Raw genomic sequence first — 23,694 nt, 5'->3', positions numbered from 1 at the left:
AAAACAAAACAAAAACAAAAACAAAAATCTTCTTCCTCACAGGTGTCTTGTTTCTACCCTCAAAAGAGCACAACTCAGTCCCCAGTTGCCTGGCTGTCATCCGCTCCCTGCTTTGGACAGACCTTCCAGACCACCCGTTGGCCTGCTGTTGCTGCTTGTATTCTAATACTAGTTCCTCAAGACCTGGTGGCCCAGAGACAAGAGAGTCTGCCTGTAGACCCAAATGATGTTATGTGACCTTGACCCCAACTTATTTCTGATTGGAAAATAAAATTGCTGGCCAGGCCTGGGGAGCTGGAGGAGACCCATGAGGGAGAGGAGGAGGAATGGAAGAGAAAGTCACCATGAACCCACGGGGGTCAAGAAAGCACGGCCACATGACAGTGACCAATTGGAGTTAAGAGCAGCCCTGATGAAACATAGCAAGTAATAACTCAGGATTATCGACAGGAAAGATTGTATAGCATAGAGGTAGATATCTACACAGCTCTAGTGCTGTTTAAGGCTTATTGTAAATAATACAAGTTGTGTGTCTTTTATCCGTAAACTAAATGGTCAAAGGGGTAAAACCCCTGACTGGGATTAAAAATGTCTACTCCACCACTGCCATGCACTCTGTTGTAGTGAATACGCTACCCATCTAGACTTATAAACCCCAACACAGGGGCAGGCACAGCAGACCTGACATTCGCTGGGACAAGCATTAAACAGAGTGGCTGGTCTCCCAGAAGTTACACTGGCAGAGCTCAGCACTGACTGGTTAAACCTTTGGATAGCAACAGCAGGTTCCATGTAATGGAGCTACAGCCACCAAGGAAACCCCTACATACCAGGAGAAGAGTGGTCTCAGTGAGCTGTGGGAGCTGTGGCTGAAAGGGGCTTCAAGGCCTCCTCTGCATCCTCCTACTCTGGCTCCCCGCCACCCTTGCCCCTAAGACAGGATGTGACATGGTGCAGATGCAGCTACTCTGATGCTGAGTGAGAGAGGCCAGAGTGGGCTGGCCTAGGGCACAGCGCCTGGCTCCAATGGTGTATAAGCCAGAGGTCCCTTTGGGGAAAGAGGTAGAAAGACGAGCCCTCTGTCCTGACCCACTTCTCTCTGAGCTCAATTCCCAGAGCTGGCAGCACAGCCCCAGAGTCAACTGTGACATCCTTCTCACCTGGTGATACCAATGAGAGAAACCTGTGTTTACATTAGAGCACTCTGACTCAGAGCCACTCTGAAACTTCCAGTGCCCCCGAAATGGACAGGCCTCATCCACCAGGCCTGGGACCCACACTCCAACCAAAGCTCTCATGAAGACGACAGAACACGTGTAACCTCTGCATCTCCACGTAGATGGGTGCAGACACTGAGCAGATGTGACACGTCTTTCTCCAAATCCCAACCAGGGCTAGAAACTGAGGCTGTGGCTCAGTAGTAGGGCACCTGTCTAGCATACCTGAGACCAAGGTTCCATCCCCAACACCACCACGAATAAATAAATAACCAAGTAAGCAAAATGACCTCCTGTGGACCAGCCTACCCCTGGGTTCTAATTCAGGGAGGCATAACAGGATGTCTTTCAGAAGTTCCCAAGTGATTCTGAAGGAGTCGGTCCAAAGACTGAGTGAGCCTGGAGAAGCTGAGAAGGCAATGAGTTCTCAGCTCAGCAATCTATTCCTACATCCTTGAAAGCATGCACACAAATTGACCTCACAGCACCACTTCTATGGCTTATAAGAGGAGGAAAGACGTGAATAAGGACACCTGTGTAGGAAGCTGAACTCTCACTTCCTCAGAGAATGAGGAACTTCTTTCTAGTCAAAGGCAATCTGGTTTGCTTTTTTTTTGGGGGGGGGGGTGTTTTAAAGATTTTATTTATTTTATGCATGTGAATACACTGTAGCTGTCTTCAGACACACCAGAAAATAGCATCAGATAGCACTGCAGATGGTTGTGGGCCACCACGTGGTTGCTGGGAACTGAACTCAGGACCTCTGGAAGAACAGTCAGTGCTCTAAACCACTGAGCCACCTCTCCAGCAATCCTTTTGTTTTGTTTTTCTTCTTCTTTTAAGAACTTTTTACAATTTGTTTTGGCTTTTTGTTTTGGCTTGATGAAACAGGGTGATACAGACGTCTGCGATACACAGCCCAGGCTGGCCTCTAACCCTATGTAGCCAAAGCTGCCTTCAAACCACTGAGCTGCTACCCTCCAAGTGCTGGGGCTACAGGTAGAGACCAGCGCACTTCAGGCTGTTTCTTTTTTTATTTTTTTAAGTGATTTTCTTTTTGGTGGGGAGTGGCAGGGCAGGGAGGATAAGACTATCTGCCTTATTTCTCTTTTGGTCCCTCCTGTCTTCCAAATTCTCTAGAAAACCTTTGCCAATTGCATACTATTTGAGCATCCTGACTCCAAAGTTTTAGATACTGGAGCATTTTTTTGATTAAAAATTTGGGATTTTCAACCAGTAAAGGCTACATAAATATTCCCAAATCTGAAAAACTACCATCTGAAACACTCCTGGTCCCAGACATTTCAGTCCAAGGTTATCTAGCCTGTAATTATTTTCTTAAACAATAATTTTTTTTTATTTTAATCACTAGCATCAGATGACATAAAATCCAAAACCTAGTTCAGTTGGTGATAGAGGATCTGAAAGAATCACAAATGGTTTCTACTTTACTCAAAAACGTGGCAGGACACCTTCCCTGCTCTGTCTGGGGTTCTGTCTGAGTTTGCCCAGCAAAGGAGCTCCCTCCCTCCCCAGCAGCAGCACTAGGTTCTGGAGACTGAAAAGCTGCTCCTGGTCCTAGGGAGGATTTCCCTGTGTTGTGCACCTCGCAGTGCCTCACATCATGAGCTTGGCCCGCATGTGACAGTGAGCAGTTGTTTTTCCAATGAACTGTCTTAAAGGGTGAGCGCCATTATGGCCGCACAAGAACTCGGGTTTTGCAAACCAGCTGACACATGTTCACCATGCCAGGTTTAAGGTGATGCGGGTTCACGTCTTGCTCTATAGTCACCTGGATGATTATCTAAAAACATTTTTGTTGCCACTGCCTCCAATGTCCTTCGAACCACAGCCACTCCACCCATCTTCTGGTGCTTAATCAGCATGACCAACACTACAGTAAAGCCCCTTCCGTGTGAGCAACCTGCCTGAGGTTGCCAGCCCAGCCCAGCCCAGCCCCACAGACGCCACAGGGTCAGAGGCTCATATCAGGGCAAAGCTGAGGCCCTCTCTGGAAGACAACAAGAGAGCAATGTTTCTCGTCCCTGTCTTTCTCATTTCTTCTTCAGCCCAGTTCCCTGCCTACAGCACAGATGTGAGGAGAGTCTGTGTTCTTGCAAGGCGGTGTTCATGTTATCAGCCACCCCACCCTATTGCTTACTGCACCACCTATGTCCTGGTTGCTTACACTTCTGCCAAGCATTAAGGTTTTGTTTGTTGCTATTACTGTTTTAAGACAGGGCTTACTGTGTAGCCATAGCCTGAACTGTATACACTAAGCAGGAAGCAAACTCAGGTATCTGCCTGTCTCTACCTCTCAAGTGCTGGGATTAAATGTGTGCACCACCACACTCAGCAAGCATTAATTTTAAGGGACACCATGGTCTACTATGGATGCATCTCATCTGTCCCATAGTACTACCGCCTTGGTAACTAGAAACTCATTCATCTGCACATTCTGCAGATAGGCACCCAGCCTGCCTCCTCTCCAATGCAGGACATGGCAACGTATCCCGCATCCTCCCCTCCAGACTTGCAGGAGAACCTACCTGGTGGGGGCACTGACACTCAGGATAGAAACCTTGGGGCAAGGCTTTGGTGAATGCATTCTGGGACAGCCCAGCAGCTGAGGCAGGAGTTTCCATAGCCTTGTTGCCATGGTCACTAGGTTCCACCTAGTTCCTGCCAGTCTGAGTGACAGGAAAAGGCCAGAGCTCAAGGCTGAGTTCAGTGTTGCTCCTCACAACACTTGCCAGAGAACAGCGAGAGAGGCATCTGTTGTGGAGAAGCACAGAATAGAAGCAACAGAAGCCTCCATTGTTGGGGCTAGGTCTTAAGAGTTTTACTGTTGTGAACAGACACCATGACCAAGGCAACTATTATAAAGGCAACATGTAATTAGGGCTGGCTTACAGGTTCAGAGGTTCAGTCCATTATCATCAAGGCAGGAGCAAGGCAGTGTCCAGGCAGGCATGGTGCAGGAGCTGAGAGTTCTACATCTTCACCTGAAGGCTGCTGGGAGTAGACTGGCTCTCATGTGGTTAGAAGGAAGGTCTCAGTGCCCACCTCCACAGTGATACACACTTCCTCCAACAAGACCAGACCTCCTAATGGTGCCACTCCCTAGGCCAAGCATATTCAAACCACCACAGGCTAGGAAGATGGCTCAGTGGATAGAGCATTTGCTGCTCTTACCAAGGGCCCAAATTCAGTACTTAGCACTACATCATGGCTCACAACCACCTGTAACTCCAGCTCTAGGGGATCTGACACTCTTGTAGCTTCTGTGGGCACTGCATGTGGTGTATAGACATATATTCAGGCAAAACACTCATCATATAAATTAAAAATAAATCTAAAAGGAAGTCTCCACTGTGAGACTTGTTTTGCGGCCTGGAGCACAACATCACATCTGACTGACCCACGAGTAGCCTCTGATTCCATCAGCTCCAAGAGACCAGCCCCACCCCCACCCCACAAGGAGGCCAACTGCAATGGCTCAATTCTCATTTACAATCATCTTGTCCTCCCAATGCCTGTCACGTGAAACTCCTATCACATGCCACTCACCACGTGACCTGCCAGCACCTAAAGTGGTTACCTGTTCAGTGCATCCACTCAAGGTCAGATCCTGCTAGAGATTACAAAACACACATAATCTCTGTGCTTACTTCTGACAGATCAGAACTTCTGCAACGTGACTCTATGGCGCGGGGTGGGGGGACACAAATATTTTAACCATTATCTGGGTGAACAATTTATTTTAAATGGGACATTATAGACACACATGTCCCCAAGGTGTCACTGAGACACAGGCTTGTGGCAATAACAAAAATAAATACCGGACTTACCCAGTATTTATGTTTGCTAGGCCCCACTTGCAAAACCTCACAGACAGGAACTCTCCTAATTCTCACCATATCAGATTCCATAACTCTTCCACTTTGCCAATACAGAAACAGAAACAGAAAAAGCAGTTCACACTTCTACCAGACCCTCTGCTCAAATCCATCAAACTATCTCCAGAGTACCCAGGGCACCCTCATCTGTGACCCCGACTTCTAAGTTTAGGTAAAGAATCCTGCTGGGCTGGAGGAAAAAGGATTGGGTATGCACTAATGCATACCTGCTCAGCACCCAGACACCAAGAGGCATGGGGCCACTTCCTAGAACGGACTCCCCTACCTTTCCTAGCTGAAGGGGGACAGCAGAATCGATTCCATTTCCAGCATCAGAACAGCAAGACCTAAAGGGATTATAGGCAGTGATCATGGGGACAAGACTGGACAGCTGGTCTCTCACTTCCCTGTGACCACCCTGCTCCATCATCCCCTTTGGCAGAGAGAGAAGATCCTCACGTGGGACCAGTCTCTGTAGAGGATTCATAGACACTCACATCCTAACACTGCAACCAGCATTCTCCAGCTTGAAACTTAGGAAAAGTAGTGGCTGTTCCAATACACTCACCAACTCACAGACCGCCCCTGGGAGACTGGGAAGGCCAGTTGGGTCTTCTTTTCACATAACACAGACCACCATCAACTGCAATCCTTCTCCATCCAGCCCTCAAGAATGGCTAGACGTGGTGACCTGACCTGCCTGCATCTTCCCAAGGCTAGTGAGCCTGGCCTCATTCTCCCCAAGTCTGCCAAGTAAATTCCCTGTTCCAAAGCCCTGGATTCCCATACAGACTTTTTCTATTCACAGAAAGGGTTCTCTGTCATGTCTCCAAGAACACCCAGCCCTTGCCTTCAGTACCACCCTTACCAGACCTGCCTCCTTCAGTCCTCCCCTCTGGCACCCTCCAACCTTCAGGCCCTGAACCAGTTCAGCTTACTGCACATGCCCCTTCCTTAGGTACCTGCCCAGGAGTCCAAGGCGCTCACCAGTACTGCTAGACACCTGCTCACTCGCTTGGGGCCATCCAATGAGATGATAAACTCTGAGGAAGGTCAAGAGCCTTCTTGTATACACAAAAGCCTTTCCCATAGCTTAGAAACTACAAAACAGGTGAGAAGTAAGAAGACAGTAAGTAAGGCTGTCAGCTTCCAGATGTTTCTAAAAGCAGAGAGCCTGAACAAGGGAAGGAACCCTTTTGTGGAACAACAGAATGCATATTCCGATGAGAGCAGATCAGCACTCAGTCTGGCTGTGGATGGTACTGGAAACTTTCTTATGCTCACAGCCTCAGCACCTCAAGCTATCTACTACCAAGCAGTGACAAGAGGCAGGCTGACAGATGGAGGGAGGCATGGACAGACAGACAGATAAAATCTGATATGGCCAGGCTCCAGTCTAGCCCGTGGGATCCAGTGCAAGAGGCCAACATGGGTGACCAGTTCGACTTAGTCTCATGAGAAGCTTTTTTGTATGTGGCAAGCCGGAGGCAGGAGAGTTATGTGAGACTTGACCACTTCCCACAAAATCAATCAGGGTGGCTGACACTACTCTGTCCCCTCTCCCTGGATCTGTAAAACAGACCAGGCCTACGACAAGATATACACAGGTCACCTCCCATTTTCTGTCAGAAATGAGGAGAACATGGACTTATGGACATTCACATGAAGCCCCTGAACATCAGGTTCCCCAAATCTAACTACTGTTTCCAAGGAAAGGGGTACAGAACCCAAAGTTAGGGTTTTGTTTAATTTCTCCCTTTCTTCTGGATCCAGTACCCCTAAAGCTAGCTACCTGGGTGGACTCTGACTCAGGGTCTGAGAGCCTTAACATGTTATCTTAGGAAAAGTCTCTGAGACCAGAGACTCAGGAAAAGCATTCCTGTTTGAACTTTGACCTGTGACTAAGCACCAAGGAGTCAGGAACATCGGTAACAGGGGTTGTGCTATGTCACAGGAAGAAAGCCCCACAGATGCTCCTGCCAAAGTGAGGCCCATTCTCTGACTCAGCACCAAATTTAGACTTCATGTTCTAGGATGATCCAAAAGCCCCATCCGGTAACAGGTGCTCAGAACCCAAATGCAAAATGCATCAGTGATGGGATGCAAAGGGAGGGGTATCCCAGGCTCAGGACCCAGAGATCTCAATGGGGACTTTCACAGGAAGGCCTGTGGGAGAGAACAAACACAGCCTTTATGAAGGAATGGACAAGGACTCCAGCGCTTGCCAGCCTCAGAGCAGCTGGTGGCCTGACAGAGCAGTGGAACTCTCAATCCTGGCCTACTTTGCCCAACTGTAGAACACAAATATCAACCGCATGGCTGGTGAAGGATTGGGTTCAATGCCTGGGAATAAAGCTGGAGCACAGCTTAGCACACTGGGGTATCCTATTACTTGCCCATGCTCACTAGTAAGCCAGGTCCACATGAGGAAAAAGCAGCCCAGACTGCCAGACCCCCAGACACCCTAGCCAAACTGCTCCAAGTCTGAAAGGGGATCCTAGCTCCAGATCTGCCTCTTTGTGTCTTAGTTTTCCTGCTAGAAAACTGCTAGTTTTTCTGTGTAAAATGGGAACCTGGACTAGTCTCTGAGATCCTTCCCAGCCATGTCTTCAACAGCTGAAGCTGCGTAAGAGGAAGCATTAAGGGCTAGAGAGATGACCCAGCAGTTAAAAGCACTGAATGCTGCTCCAATAGACCCAGGGTCAATTCCCAACATCCGCATGGCAGATCACAACCTTCTGTAACTCTAGTCCCAGGGATCCTGGGACTCTGAAGGCACCAGGCATGTATGTGGTGCATGGAAATGCATGCAGACAAAAGACCCAAACACATTATGTAAATAAATAAATAAATAATAAGTAGTTAAAACGAAAATGAAGCCATGAAAACATGTCTGGCCAGGGAGGAAAAAAATGAAAGTGACTTGGAAAGAACAGAGAAAATGTCAGCGTGCTGCTTTCAGAATATTATGAAATTTTAACAAATTACACAACATATATAAAGGGAGCTGGCAAGACGACTCAGCAGGTAGGGGAGCGTACTCCAGTCTGCTAACCCACACTTCATTCCTTGAATGCACAAGGTGGAAGAAGGAAGGAGAAAAGCGACTCCTCCTCTGGCCTCTCTGCATATGCAATCCCACTCTACTCCCAGCATACAGAAACGCAAACCAAATTGTGCTTCTTTCTGTTTCTCTGCTACGCTGTCATTTTTAAAAATGTCTAGCCAGATTTTCACCACATGTGTGGAAAAACATGTTGTCAATAGTCAGAAAAAGACATTTGTTTGCAGGTCTATGGGCATGTTAAAGAATCAGACATGTACCATAAAGACATGTAAACTGAGAAAGGACACTACACCTATAGAAACCCAGGCACAGGGCTGGAGAGACAGCTCCCTGGTTAAGAACGCTAGCTGCACTTGCAGTGGACCCAGGTTCAGTTCCCAGCACCTACGTAACAGCATACCATCACTATAACTCCAGTTCCAGAGGATGTGACACCTTTTTCTGACCTCTAAGGGAAACAGGCACACTTGTGGTTCAGAAACACACACACAGGCAAAAACATTAATGCTCATAAAATGAATCTTAAGAAAATAAAAACAGACAACACACCTTTGTTTAGTGACAAGCAGGGCGCAGCTGGGGGAGAGGAAGAGTTTGCTTTGTCACCAAAAGCCACATAGATGTTCCTCCTGCCAAAGTCAGACCCATTCACAGGCAAATGTCCCCAGCGGGGCTGCCTCCAAAACAGGCAGCTCTCAGGGGCTGGTTAATGTGTCAACCAGATAATGGTTCTCTTATGCAATGTAGGGTTGGGCTGGCTAGTGACAGATTTTTGTTTTGCTTTGTTTTGTTTTATGCTCAAGAGGGATTTTTCAGAAATAAATGATAAATAAAAGGGTAGTCAGGTCCTCACAATGACAATGACAGACCGGATGTCCAACAGGGCTTCAGTTCACACTCCTATCATCACTATCCTGGGGAGCAGGAACTGGGGTCTCATTAGGCACATTGGGTCATTCGCCATTTTTAAAATGGTTCACCTCAAAAGGAAACTTACAAAGGTACGCAGAGGAAGCAGGTACAAGCAAAGTTCCATATAAACTTCTGGGCTCTGGGGCCAGCCAGGACTCACCCCAATAAAGAAGGGTAAAGCTTTGAGGCAGCTCTCCAGGCATGAGGCGATCCAAGCTGAGCAGGATGCTCCAGGCCATGAGTGCCAGGAGCAGCCTACATAATGAGACCCTGCTCTCTAACCTCCCTGGGGTCTCACGATGACATCAATTGAGTTTAAAAGCAGACCTCATTAAAATCTGTATTTAAACAAATCAGCTGGTGACAACTGAACGCCAGCTTAGCATAAGAGCAGGGCGCTCAGAGTGGGCTGAGTCCCTTCACAGATCGTGCTGGCTGCTGTGGGGGTGACCTTTGTGGGCCTAGCACTTGGCACAGCCAAGACAGTAGAAGCAGGAACTAAGCACATACTGACAAGGATGGAAAGGATGGACACACAGATAAAGCTGTGACTGTATTTGTAAAGATCACCCCCTAACTGAAGGCCACACAGACAGGCAATACTGGGATCAGCTCCAGGAAGCTTTCTCAAGACAGACCTGAGAAATTTTTTGAATGAAGTGACATGCTAGCTGGGATTTGTTTTAAAATACTACAGGATTCCAAGGTTGCTGGAAGAGGTCAGTAGAGGTCCAGGGTTGCTCCTTTTATCATCCAGTCATTTCCACAGGCTTGAAAAGACAAACCCTTTAAAAGGCAGGAGAGAAGAAAAGGCTTCACTTAACCTGAGTTCCCTCTTCCCTCCCTGTCTTCTCTGAGCTCGCTGCACTCATCTCTCTCAGCCAAAGAGCACTGGCCTCACTATCTCCTCGGTATCCCCAAGTGGCTGCAAAGGTTCTCCTCACAGGACATGGTGATGCCTCCTTAAGACCAAGGCCTCAGGAAACTAATCCACCAAAGTGACACGGCCTCCTCACTGACAGATACCCCAGGTTCTCTCCTCATTGGCAGACACTCAAGATTCGCCGCCCCCCGCCCCCCAGCTTCTGTCATACCAACCCCATTCATGGCCCCTGTCCTATGACCCTTTGAGTCCACATACAACCCGAGTCTGTTGCTCCTCTTAAGGGCAAGCCACTCCCAGCAGCTCTCACCAAAGCCCTCAGAAAACACTACTGATCCCTTTCACAGATGGGGAAGAGGGAGTCCTGAAGGTTAGGCAGCTGCTAGAGTCACAGAGTTCAGGATGGAAACACTTATGCCCATGGCATCCAGCTGCCTCTAATCCTTGCTCCCTGCTCCAATCCTGCCCACAATATCCCAGCCACCTGGGCCATTCCTTCCTTCCTCCATTCGTTCATCCACTGACTCATCCTCCATGACATCTCAGAACAGAGACCATCTTCTCTGTTCTCCAGACCACCTGTGTGGAAGGCTCGGCAAAATCTTGTTCTTGACTGACAATTACCAGGTCTCCCCAGACCTGCAGCAGCCAAGCCATCAGAGCAGCCCCCAAACCCCTTCCCAAGGCATCCTTAGAAGCCCTGACTTCTAAGGCCCAAGGCCCAGTCCTGCTGCTTTGCTCCTCAAGAAAAGCATCTAAAATGTGCATGAATTCAGACTTCATTCTGGTTAAGCCCCATCAGGCCCAGCAAGGACACAAACCTAAAATCTGACAGCCTCTGGCCCCAGAACCACATACATCTAGTTCAGCTGGCATCAGAAACTAATGTAAGGGAAATGTTTACAGCTTGGGTGCTTCAAATGAGAGGACCAGGGGAAATGAAAATAAGTAATACTTGCTGTGTTCCAGTACCATGGCTAAAGCTGAGGTTTCCCATGTGTATTCCAATGAGCACGGATGCTTCAAGATGCCCTACAGAAAAGGACTTTGGGGGTCAAATCAGTCTCTGAAGCCATTCTAGCAAAGCCCCAAAGCACACTGGACCACAACTGCTCTCAAGAGCCTAATGATAAGTTAGGCCTGCTCAAAGCAGCACCATCCGAATGCGCTGGACCACAGATCCGGGCCAAGGCACAAGCAGCATCCTCCGCATCCAATTGAGCCGGTGCTCAGAACACGGTTCCTGGGGGAATGCTGACCCAGGCCTTTAGAAAGAACATCTTGATCCAGCTGGTACCCTGGACTCAAAGTGAGAAAGCAAACCAAGCCTGAATGGTCTGTGAAGCAGAAACGCCCAGCATATGTCAAGGTCTTTGGGGTGAAGCTGTTAGCACTGCAAAGGAAGAGGAAAGACTGCTGGCTCTGAATTCTGCTGGGATGGGATGGGGAAGGTCTGCCTCAAAGGAGTCAGTCAGACAAGTTCTGAAATTAACTCCTTCGCAATCCAACACATAACACATAACTGGAGGGGTGTGTGTGTGTGTGTGTGGTGTGTGTGTGTGGTGTGTGTGTGTGTGTGTGTGGTGTGTGTGTGTGTGGTGTGTGTGTGGTGTGTGTGTATGTGTATGTGTGTGTGTGGTGTGTGTACATGTGTGTGTGGTGTGTGTGGTGTGTGTATGTGTGTGTGTGGTGTGTGTGTATGTGTATGTGTGTGTGTGGTGTGTGTGTATGTGTATGTGTGTGTGTGGTGTGTGTGTACATGTGTGTGTGGTGTGTGTGGTGTGTGTATGTGTGTGTGGTGTGTGGTGTGTGTGTGTATGTGTGGTGTGTGTGTATATGGGTGTGTGGTGTGTGGTGTGTGGGTGTATGTGTGTGTGTGTGGTGTGTGTATATGTGTGTGGGGTGTGTGTGTCTGTGTATAGTGTGTGTAGTGTGTGTGGGGTGTGTGTGTGGTGTGTGTATGTGTATGTGTGTGTGTGGTGTGTGTGTGTGTGTGTGTGTGGTATGTGTATATGTGTGTGGTGTGTGTGGTGTGTGTATATGTGTGTGTGTGGTGTGTGGGTGTATGTGTATGTGTGGTGTGTGGGTGTATGTGTATGTGTGGTGTGTGTGGTGTGTGTATATGTGTGTGTGTGGTGTGTGTGGTATGTGTATGTGTGTGTGGTGTGTGTGTATGTGTATGTGTGTGTGTGGTGTGTGTGTATGTGTATATGTGTGTGTGGTGTGTGTACATGTGTGTGTGGTGTGTGTGGTGTGTGTATGTGTGTGTGTGGTGTGTGGTGTGTGTGTGTATGTGTATGTGTGGTGTGTGTGTGTATATGGGTGTGTGGTGTGTGGTGTGTGGGTGTATGTGTGTGTGTGTGTGGTGTGTGTATATGTGTGTGGGGTGTGTGTGTCTGTGTATAGTGTGTGTAGTGTGTGTGGGGTGTGTGTGTGGTGTGTGTATGTGTATGTGTGTGTGTAGTGTGTGTGTATGTGTGTGTGTGTGTGTGGTATGTGTATATGTGTGTGGTGTGTGTATATGTGTGTGTGTGGTGTGTGGGTGTATGTGTATGTGTGGTGTGTGGGTGTATGTGTATGTGTGGTGTGTGTGTGTGTGTATGTGTGTGTGGTGTGTGGTGTGTGGGTGTATGTGTGTGTGTGTGGTGTGTGTATATGTGTGTGGGGTGTGTGTGTCTGTGTATAGTGTGTGTAGTGTGTGTGGGGTGTGTGTGTGGTGTGTGTTTGTGTATGTGTGTGTGTGTATGTGGGGGGCGGGGGTGTACGTGTATGTGTGGTGTGTGTGTGGTATGTGTGTGTGTGGTGTGTGGTGTGTGGATGTATGTGTGTGTGTGGTATGTGTGTGTGGTATGTGTTTGTGTATGTGTGTGTGGGTGTGTATGTGGGTGGGGTGTGTGTACGTGTGTGTGTGGTGTGTGTGGTGTGTGTAAATGTGTGTGTGTGGTGTGTGTGGTGTGTGTATGTGGTGTGTGGTGTGTGTGTGTGGTGTGTGTATATGTGTGTGTTGTGTGTGTATATGTGTGTGTTGTGTGTGTGGTGTGTGTATATGTGTGTTGTGTGTGTGTGGTCTGTGTGTGTGTGTGGTGTGTGGTGTGTGTGGTGTGTATATGTGTGTGGTGTGTGTATATGTGTGTTGTGGTGTGTGGTGTGTGTGTATGTGTGTGTATGTGTATATATGTGGTATGTGTGTGTGGTGTGGTGTGTATATGTGTTTGGTGTGTGTATATGTGTGTGTGGTGTGTGTGTGTGCATGTGTGGTGTGTGTGTATATGTGTGTGTGGTGTGTGTGGTGTGTGTGTGTGTGTGTGGAGTGTGTGTGTGTACGCCTTTGAGTGCAATGCACTTGTAAATGTGTATTGCACTTACATTTTAGATAAAAGAAAAATGTTAGAACTAGGCCTCCAGCCAGACCCAAACTAAGGTGTTAAAAACAGAAAGCAGGGGCTGGAGGGGTGGCTTAGAGGTTAAGGGCACTGACTGCTCTTCCAGATGTCCTGAGTTCAAATCCCAGCAACCACATGGTGGCTCACAACCATCTGTAATGAGATCTGATGCCCTCTTCTGGTGTGTCTGAAGACAGTGACAGTATACTTATAGATAATAAATAAATAAATCTTTAAAAAAGCAAACAATATGGCAGCTCTTTAAAACCTTGCATCTGGACCTGCTACATGGTCCAAAGAAGAGAAATGTAGATAGAGTGACAGGTGAAGAGACTCCATAGCCTCCTCTGGCCTCTAGACATGAGTGAATATACATACATATCACACACATGCACACAACACTCACATGCACACATGCACACACACACGCACACACTACACACTACACACTACACTCACACATACACACACATACACACACACATACACACACACCACACCACACACACACATACACATACACATACATACCACACACACACACCATACACAAACACACACGCACACACACTCTCGTACATGCACACAAGGAAGACACATACACTGAGTTTACCTATAACAGATATCTAAACTAGTTACGTTCATGTGAACAGAAAGGAGAATAGTGATCATCAGGGCTGAGGGGAGGAAGCAACAGACCCTTGTTTAGTGGACACTCTTTTACACGATGGCAAAGTTCTGGAAATGGATGATGATATGGGTTGCCCAACAGCCTAAAAACACTAAATGCTACTGAAGGGCACACTTAGCTATTTTCACGCTTTATACGTTGTTGAAGTGAAAACAAAGTGGTTCAAGGTAAGTCTTGTGGTACGTGAGTCTTAACTACAATTAAAAAAATAAAACGCAGAGCAGTTTAGTCTGACCCCTAGGCTGAAGTGAACGTCAATCACGATCCTCCCCAGGACTGTTGGATGTCTACACAGGATACTCCAAATACTTGTTCAGGTAATAATGTTTCTGTAGTACTTTTGTGGAATTCCACCTCAAAAATATCAACTGAGGCACAGTGCAAGGATTTACAGCTCATTCTAGGAAAAGGATGATGAAGGGAAAAAATTCCAGTTACATCTAGTTCTATCCCATGTAAAATTCCCTGCTAAACACACCAGCTCCAGCCAACTCAGTGCTCCTGCTCTCTACAACCCACGTCTTCCCTGGAAATCACTGCACGGCTTCCCTCCCACTGGGGCTGCAGAAGGTACAAGTGCTTCATATGAAGTAGGGGTAACACACACACACACACACACACACACACACACACACACACACGAGCCAAAATATTTTTCCTTTTTCAGGAAGCGGAGGTAGAGTATCTAAAAACACCCCACACTAACATTCAAGCAGAATAGCAGCCATGGTATAGAGCTGGAACAGCCCCAGAAATCCACTCCAACACAACTACCACACTCCCCTGGGACTAAAAGCCATCTGGGGAGTGCTCAGAACCCCGCAGGACTGAGAAACTCCCCATTCAGTGCCTCACCAATTCTATTTGCTGTTGAACGAGAGCCAGGAAGCCAAGAGGCTCAGCCAAGGTCAGGTCTACACTTAGAAACAGATCCCGCATGGGGGCTCCTTCCATGACAGTTGGCTGATATTCGAATCTGGAAAGGAAAGGAAAGCCCTCACAGGGCTCAGAGCAGCCAGCCCTGAACAGCTGGTACCTGGCGGGTGACCTTGAAGACTTCAGACACCAATGTCATACCACGAGCTTCCATCACAGACACAGTGAGATGCACCTGAGAAATGCTCAAAAGAAACAGGGGGCGTGTGGCAGAGCAGAGTCACCTCCAGGAGATTATGCTGTGCTGGTAAGATAGCCAGAGTCAGTAACCCTGATACCTGTTTAGAGAGCTCAACAAGGAGCTGCAACAGACCTTCAGCAATCTGTCCATTCCCGGTTCCTACTGTCACTGTTATGTGATGGTTCACCACACTAACTAAATGCCCTTCCTTTGTGCTCACTGCTGATTATCAAACTGCACTCTGAAGCAGTGAAGTGTTTTATAATGGCTGTATTAGGGCCAGACTCTGGGGAAGGAGAATAGGGCCTGGAATAGCATTGAGACACAGGAGAGAAGAGCTTCCAAAATGGCAGGCAAGGCTTACTCACACACTAGACTGGACTTCCCAGCAGGCTTGCTGACAGTGTGGTTGATAAGAAGCCTGCTGGGAAACTTGTGAACTGCTAAAAGTGTGCCATCATTATAAAAAAAGGAACAGGCTTTGCTTCATTGTAAAATTTCCTTAAAAACTCCCAACTGCACATATTATAAAAGGAAGCTTTAAAAAGATCCCATCTTGTGAATCTTAAAGTTATCTTCAACATTAAGCTCAGAAGTCACCCCAGTTCCAAACATCTAGTTCCCCTGCTAAGCATTCCACTATTAAGATCCATCCAAACAGAGAAGACTGCCTGTGGCAAGGTCAGGGCTCAGCTTCCCCAGAACAAGGGGACAAGAGGGATGAAGAGAAAGAGGAAAGACATTTGCCAGGCTGGGGTATTTCTTCAACTTTTTTTGAGGTTTCTTCTTGTTTTCCTGCATCTTCTTGTCCGTCATTGTTCCTGGGCCAGGAGCGGGGGATTCAAGGAGGGTGAGGTGGTGGGAGAGCTAACCTAAGCATTAGCATCCTAGAGACCTGGCTATGGCCCAGAACAAAGCCCTCCAGGGGAAGGCTGGATGGACAGGCAGCATGGATGGATGAGGCCAGAAGCTCCAGGCCACCTGATATTAGGGATGCATGTATTTAGGATTCTCCCAATCCAGATAAATACCAGCTTTTCCAACACCAGTAATTGTGTAAAATAACTTAACACACCAAGAGACATGTGCAGAGAAGCTAACCGTCCTGCTCAGGGCCTGACCACCAACAGCCCACTCCAGGCATGAGTTCTACTCATTTGACCAAGGACAGTACCAGGCATAATGTCTCTCTCTTTACACTATCCCTTCAGCTCATCTTATCCTGGAGAAACCGCTTCTTTAAAAACTGCCTTGTACTGGAACAGGTCACTAATAATGGGGACAAAGCCAAACCAACCTTAGCCTTCTAACCTCAGCCATAGCCATTCTGCCTCAAACAGATGCACAGCCCTGGTCAAGACAATAAGAATCCTTCCAGAAGATTTTTCTGGCCTAGCTGACTGGATAGAGTTGTCTTCCTTCCCTGCTCAGGATCAATGAGCACAAAGCCCACAGAAACCTAAGGCTACATTTCAAACCTAATGGAAAAGTTCACAAGATTCAGGAGTCAAGGGTCATCATGTCAAAGTTTTTGTTTTTGTTTTTTTATTTTATTTTATTTTTCTTGGATATTTTACGTATTTACATTTCAAATGTTATCCCATTCCCCCCCCCTCCCATACCCATTCCTCCCACCCCATGCTTCTATGAGGATGCTCCCACTCCCACCCACCCACTCCAACCTCAAAATCCTGGCATTACCCTACATTGGGGAATCGAGCCTTCACAGGACCAAGGGCTTTTCCTCCTATTGATGCTGGACAAGGCTAGCCTCTGCTATGTCAAGGTTTTAGAATGTAGTTATGTGTCATTTAACACTGGGGTAACAGACTTAAACATGCATGTAATATTAATTACATGACCATCATGGAGTTTACTTACAGAAATGTCACTAGGTTAATATAATCTCATGGAAACACTGGCAGACACGTGGCCTGTAAGAAATATCATTATGACTGACTGTATTACATATTAACAAGTTATCCTTTTTGCCTAAGATGATTTGAGCGAAGTTGTCGTGGTGCCCTGAACAGAGAGAACTAAACCTGCCCCCCGCCCCCATTAGAAACCTCTTCTCAACCATGGCCTTTAGGTTCCTCTGCAGCAAAGAGCCCAACTCTGAAAGACAAATGCTGGCTTGAGCTATACTTCTGTCTCCTCCCCTATTGATCCCCCAGAGTACACCAAGCAAAAGTGGCTGGTGCCCAAAGGCAGCAGAGGAAACAAAAGACCCTGCAATCACCAGGGAATAATAAATACCCAACACCTGGCAACACAGGGCCACCCTCACTAGTCTCTGGAAGAGCTGGCAGGGTTACTCCCTTTTAAATGAAAGGAGGGAGGGAGGGAGGGAGGGAGGGAGGGAGGGAGAGAGAGAGAGAGAGAGAAAGAGAGAGAGAGTGTCTAGGTGGACATGGGGGCTCACACCTGCAATCTCAGCATTCAGAAGGCTGAGGAAGGAAGACTTCCACATGTTTGAAACCAGCTCGGGCTACAAAGGAATATGTTATTTCAAAAAACAGAGAATGCTTCCAGCCTCACCTTGTACAATGCCTGTATTTCAAGGAACCTCTCCCTGGACCCACGAGGCCTCCTTGCCTCACACCCAGTGACAATCTTCTCTATTCCAGCAACCTCTACCCTCTATAGTCCCTGCAGCGTTTGCTGTCTTCCCTATATCCCTCTCTGAATTCCAAGGCCCCCAGCTGGATCGATGGCTCAGTGGTTAAGAGCACCTGTTGCTCTTGCAGAGACTCCAGGTTCAATTCCGAGCACCTACTTAGCAGCTCACAGACATCTGTAACTCAAGTTCCAGGGAATCTGATGCTTTTGTTTGACCTCAGCATGCACATAGTACACCTACAGAATGCAGGCTAAACACATATACACATAAAATAAATCTTTAAAAAATCAGGTCTGATGGCACACGCCTTTGATTCCTCACTTGGGAGGCAGAGGCAGGCAGATCAGGCAGATCTGTGAGTTTGAGGACAGCCTGGTCTACAGTTAGTTCCAGGACAGCCAGGGCTGTTATACAGAGAAGCCCTGTGGATGGATGGATGGATGGATGGATGGATGGATGGATGGATGGATGGATGGGCGGGTAGGTGGGTGGATAGATGGACAGATGGACGGCAGATTCCCTTTCAGCTCCAGCTCGAGTGCCAGTCTCTCCTCCAATTTTCCCTCCACTTCTTCAGCAGATGATCCTATGATATGCTCTTCATGTTAGTGACAGCATCTCTCTCCCTCTCTTTCCAGGAAATAAAGAAAAGGCACAGGAGGAGGAAAGGGACAAGACAATTCTAAGCACATGGGTGGCAAGATCCAGCAGGAAGCCAATTTCTTCCAAGAGAAGCCCTTGACAGTTAGGTAATTAGTCATAGCCACACTAGGTCCCAGATGAGACTTCTAGAGAGAGTCATACAGTACAGTCTGTAAGAAAGCAAAAGGCCTGCTCTTATCATCTACCACTCAACAGATTCATCTCTCCTAAAGTGTCCCATTGCCTGAACAAGGCCTTAAGATGATAGACAAACTCCTGGCTGCCTCACTCCAGCCCACACAGTCAAGCCTCCGGAACTGGGCATCTCATCCCTCCCTGAAAACATTCCCTCCCCGACCCCAGGACTGAGGCAGGAGGCAGGGCACCTTGGACCTCACTATGTAAATGAAGACCCTGAGGGCCTGCAGAAGCAGAACCCAAGGATCTTTGTGAGAGAAATCAGAAGTTGCAATTAAATTTATGAGAGAAACACTAAACGATAACCAAATTCAACTCTGACACAATCAAAGACACAGGAGATCCCATCATTCAGTCGAGGGCAGTTCCCATCTCTCTCTGCCACCAGCTGGAGCAAAGAAATTCACTTCCTTCCCTACAAACCCATGTGTGGGTAAGATAGCAGAGTTCTTCAAGGCTAATCATCTCTTGAAACAGCAGTGAGAAGGCCTGGTCAGCTAACAGGAGGAACCACGCAAGACAAGAAATAAGAGAGGCTCCTGGTGTCTGTCACCTTTCTGCCCTCTGACCTCCCTGGTGCCTGACACTGGCCCTGGGAACTCAATGTAAAGAAGATGTTAAGACACCCCGCTGTGACACAAGGGAAGCCACAAGTCCACAAGTTGGTGAAGATGAGACACAACATGCTCAACAGCCAATGAGGCGCATCAGGCCCAGGACAGGAGCCCCTGCTTCCTCTTAACCCAACCCTGTATTTCTCCAGTCACAGTATTACAAAGACACACAGACACCAACTGACTCACACCATGCCACACTGTTCACCAAAGCCTCCAGATGTCGTCTTGCCATATCAAGTGCTACCCCAAATCTTCTAACCTATTAAATAAAACGAACTTAACCTCCTTGACAAGTATTTTCCTAAGGATTTCATGAGCCTCTTTGAAGCAATAAAATTCTGAAGTGCGGGGAAATGGATTTAAAAAATCACAGCCCCAGGGATAAATCTCAACCTTATGGTATCCCATTCCTTGGGGCAAGAGAAGAATCTTAAAGGTCAGATCAGAGGTCCCACCTTCTCCACAGGGCATGAAGGATGTACTTAACACATGGCCATCTGTCCTCTAGTTTCTCTAGTCAAGAGATTAATCCTAGGGCTGATACACACACATCCTCACAAGGATTTCTTGGCTGCCCTCTAACTTCTGTGCTTCCTTCAACAGACTTCTAGAAGCAGATCTCTAAAAAACTTTTTTCTTCAAAAATAAATAGAAGTAGTTAGCATGGAAAAGGTATCTGATGAGGTCCTTTATTCTCTTAACTGCATTCGAAAGCCTCCTCTAAGCAACTTCAAAAGGCTATTCAAAGAGACTACAGGCTTTGCCCAGGAACTCCAGTAAACCATACTTGTAGGGACAGCATGCAGGTCTCTGAGAGACAGAATGCAAAAGCCTGAAGTCCAGGGGGAAGACAGAAGGGCATCCATGAAGTGCTCTGTTGTGGGGCTGCAGTTTAGCCTCTCTGTATGCCAGTTTCCTTCAGCTAGAGAAAACAGTGTTGAGATGGCCCACAGAGACAAGAACTGCTACCCGAGACACCTAATAAAATCACTCCCTTTTTTAGTGTAGCTTTTAACAGTCCCATAAACGGGTCTCCTCAATCTCTGGCCTGCACGTTGCTAAGGGCAGTTTTATTTTTCCAGCTCTCTTCATTCACTGTTCTTTTTACATGTGTCTTTATTGATTGTATTATGTGTATAGATTCAACTTAAAACAAGGGCAAGACCAACACAAGACACACTTACTGTCTCCAGGCTCTGATTATGTTTTTTTTAAAGCAATAGACGATAATTCAGAACGCTTAGCAGTTGATCTTTCCTATGCATTTTAAACTCTGCAAGCCAGTATTCTCTCTGGCAAAGCAGGAGTACTAGATAGTTCACATGCTGTTAACAGCGATTAAATGTGATAAGGTACAGTTCCTGCCACAACAGACACCATACATACCTGCCAGCCCTCATCCTTCTTCTGTACTATGCCTTCTTCCTTGTTGAACAGGCTGGCTTCTCTTTCCACAGCCCAGTCAGGACAAGCCTACCACTAGTCACAAACTCCCAGCAGTACCCCTCCCCCTACACACACTTACAAATCAGTCACTCCAAGAGCAAGAACACAGGGGTTCCAAAGGGCACCACTCAGAGGAATCAGTCACCAGTTCTCCACCTGAGAACTCGGAATTCTCAGGGAGGGAACTGAGCCACAGCAACCACTACTAAGATTTTCCCATGGTGCAATGCAACTTCCTCAACTTTTCCGGGCCCACAATTTCCAAAGAAACCGGGGAAGGCGTTGTGCATAATTCACAGCAAATCTGGGCGAGTTAGGAGACTGAGATCCAGGGGGCAAGAAGGAAACAGACACGGACACAAAGTGAAAAGGCACGAGCGATCTAAACGGGGTGGCAGAGATCAAAACTTAAGGGATCTGCCCCTGGCCTATATTCCCTTGTTGCTGGTTGCAACCTCAAGCTCCCGAAGGGCTAGAGGACCCGACGGTGAGAAGCTTAGAATAGAAGGGGCTGATGGACATCCTTCGGAGGTGTCCTCCGACCTCCGCCCCGCCATCAGACCTGGTGGCCTCCGCAGGACTCTGCAGCAGTAGCGACAAGGAGAGGAAAGACAAGGCTTTCAGTGAGGGGTTATTGTTCCCAGAAAACCGCACAACAGAGGCAGGAGGTGTGAATTCGGTTCCCCGCATCCGTCCCTCCCCCGGTAGGCTAAGACAGAAGGTGTCATCGCGCTGTAAGAGTAGAGCGGTGGCCGCGCCAAGAGCCTAGTTCCCCCCACCCCACCCCCTTGTTAAGCTGCAGAGAGAAGGGGTGGCCGGAGGGCAGGAGGGGCCGCGCAGGAGTGCCACTCACCCGCGCCCTCTGTAGACTGCGGCGGCCCGACGACGCCGTTCAGGTAGAGAATGGGCAGCAGGTGAGGCTGAGTCTTCTCCAAGGCGGCGCGCAGGTCCTGGAAGTGATCCTGCTCCTTGGCCAGGAGTAGCTGGAGCAGCAGCTCTGCCTTGGCGCCTCCCGCCTCCTCGTCCAGCTGCCGCCGCTCGCCGGGGCTCAGCGCTCCTGCTGCCTCCAGCAGCCCGAGCACGGCCTCCACCTCGGTCATGGCCTGGGCCAAGCTCTGCTGACACTGGGCGAGCAGCTCCCGGCGCTGCGGCTCCATGGTGGCGGCCCGCGCCGCCCCGCCCCGCCCCGCCGGACGGCGCCGGGGCTCCCTGAGGCCGGCGGGCTGCACGCCGAGCTGGGCGGCAGCCTAGCGCGCCGGGAGTCGCGAAGCAGCGGGGCCCATGAGCCGGGGCCTGCGCGCCTCGGGCCCGGACGATCCGGCGGCTCTCAACGGCCGCCTCCCGGGCTCCGGGGCGCAGCCATGTTGGCTGCGGCGGCGGCGGGACTGGAAGAGGAGGAGGAGGAGACGGAGGAGGAGAAGGAGGCGGAGGTGGGGACGGCGGCCGGGGAGCGCCCCGCGGCCTCGCAGCAACCAGACATGCCCCCTCCAGCTCCGCCTCCGCGCCCACCGCCCCGCCGCACTCTGCGATCGCCGCGGGGGGAAAAGTCGCTGGGCGCGGGACAGCTCCGGCCCGGCTTTCCCGAACTCCTGCACCGCCGCCTGCACAGCCGCGGCCCGCCCCTCTCGCGTCTCTCCGCCCCGGCCCGCCGTTGGCCTGGAGGTGGTAACAGGCAACTGAGGCACTGGACAGTGGGGAAGGGTCCGGACCCCACCAGCCCTTATCCCACGGGCTACTGAGAGATACAGCCCCTACCCTATTCACATGCTACCCCTATTCCAGGGTCTTCTGAGAATCCTAAAATAAACCAAGGACACAGTGCAAAACCCTCCCCCACTAAACTTGTATATCTCCAATTTAAAAACCTCTCCAGAATCGGTCCCCATTCCAAGATTTTCTTAGAAAAATCTCCCAATAAAATTCCCTAACCTGCCTAACAGTTAATAGCATCCTGCTTACCTGTATCAGAACTCCAGAGTCAAAGGCAGTGGATGTTCGCAGGAACTGTGATGTCCATGAAGAGCTTTTGTTGTGGGCTCTTGGATATTTCTGGCAAGAAAGGTGCTCGTCTCCTCGGTGTCACCTCAAGGTTATAGTAAATCACAGAGTTATCTTGCTTCCCATTATGACTTTAGGTCAAGACCATCTACCTTCTCCGACAGCCCTCTGCACAACTGCTCACCTGGAACGAAATCTGCATCCCAGAGAAGAATGCACACTTCTGCATTGCTACCACTGACTTACTTTCGAAGACCAGCCAAGAACTTTTTCTATGTCACTGTTACCAAAGCCAAGGCATCTCAAATGTCCTTCTTTGACGAAACCATGTTCGTTTATAGGAAACAAACTCCAAATAGTGGTTAGAACAAGAAGACCCTAGGTTGCTCTGTGCCTCAGAATGATGTTGAAGGTGGACCAATTACCTTTCCTCACCTGTTATTTCTCAGGAGAAAGGGGATGAGAAGAGCATCAGACCAAGGGTTCTCAGCTCTGGCTTCATAAGCAAGTTCTGCAGGGTCAGTGCAGCGCTGAAACAATCTCAACGTTATTGTGAACATGTGTTTTCTGGGCTGGGCTTAATAGCTTTATCACTTTTTAAGGTCTCTATAACCCAACATGGATTCTAATATGCTGGAGCAAAACTACTTGAAGATCCCTCTCTGTTCAGATAGCCTGAGCATCTGTGACCAAGGAGGTGCCCTAATTCTATTCTGTTGCTCTGGCAAATACCATGACCAAAAGCACGTTGGGGAAAGAAAGGGTATATTTTAACTTATACTTCCAGGTCACAGTTCCATTGCTGAGAGAAGTCAAGGTAAGATTTCTCACTCAGAGTCAATTATCCACTGAGGAATGGGGCAGGATCCACTGAGGAATGGGGCATGCGTACTCACTTGCCAGGTTCAAACACAAAACTTCCCCATACAGTCCATGTCCTATTGCCTAGGGAATGGAACCACCCATAGTGGGCTGGGCTGTCCTGCCCAATTATCAATGAA

At 48.5% G+C, this 23,694-nt stretch overlaps 1 protein-coding gene across 2 annotated transcripts in view; it reads right to left on the bottom strand.

Moving 5' to 3' along the window:
• The window catches only part of Dlg5 (discs large MAGUK scaffold protein 5), a 112,046-nt gene extending 89,959 nt beyond the window's left edge, over nt 1-22,087 (bottom strand). The window contains exon 1 of one of the 2 annotated variants that reach the window (NM_001372003.1): nt 21,549-22,087. In NM_001372003.1, coding sequence (NP_001358932.1) covers nt 21,549-21,852 — 304 coding nt within the window. In that variant the 5' untranslated portion in view covers nt 21,853-22,087. The remainder of the gene's footprint in view (nt 1-21,548) is intronic. The other variant, XM_087585498.1, reaches the window with a different exon arrangement.
• Between the last annotated feature and the right edge of the window lie 1,607 nt (nt 22,088-23,694).

This window comes from Rattus norvegicus, chromosome 15, assembly GCF_021556685.1.
Source record: "Rattus norvegicus strain SHRSP/BbbUtx chromosome 15, alternate assembly SHRSP_T2T, whole genome shotgun sequence".
Lineage (NCBI taxonomy): Eukaryota > Metazoa > Chordata > Mammalia > Rodentia > Muridae > Rattus > Rattus norvegicus.
This window is presented reverse-complemented; position numbering and strand designations above follow the sequence as displayed.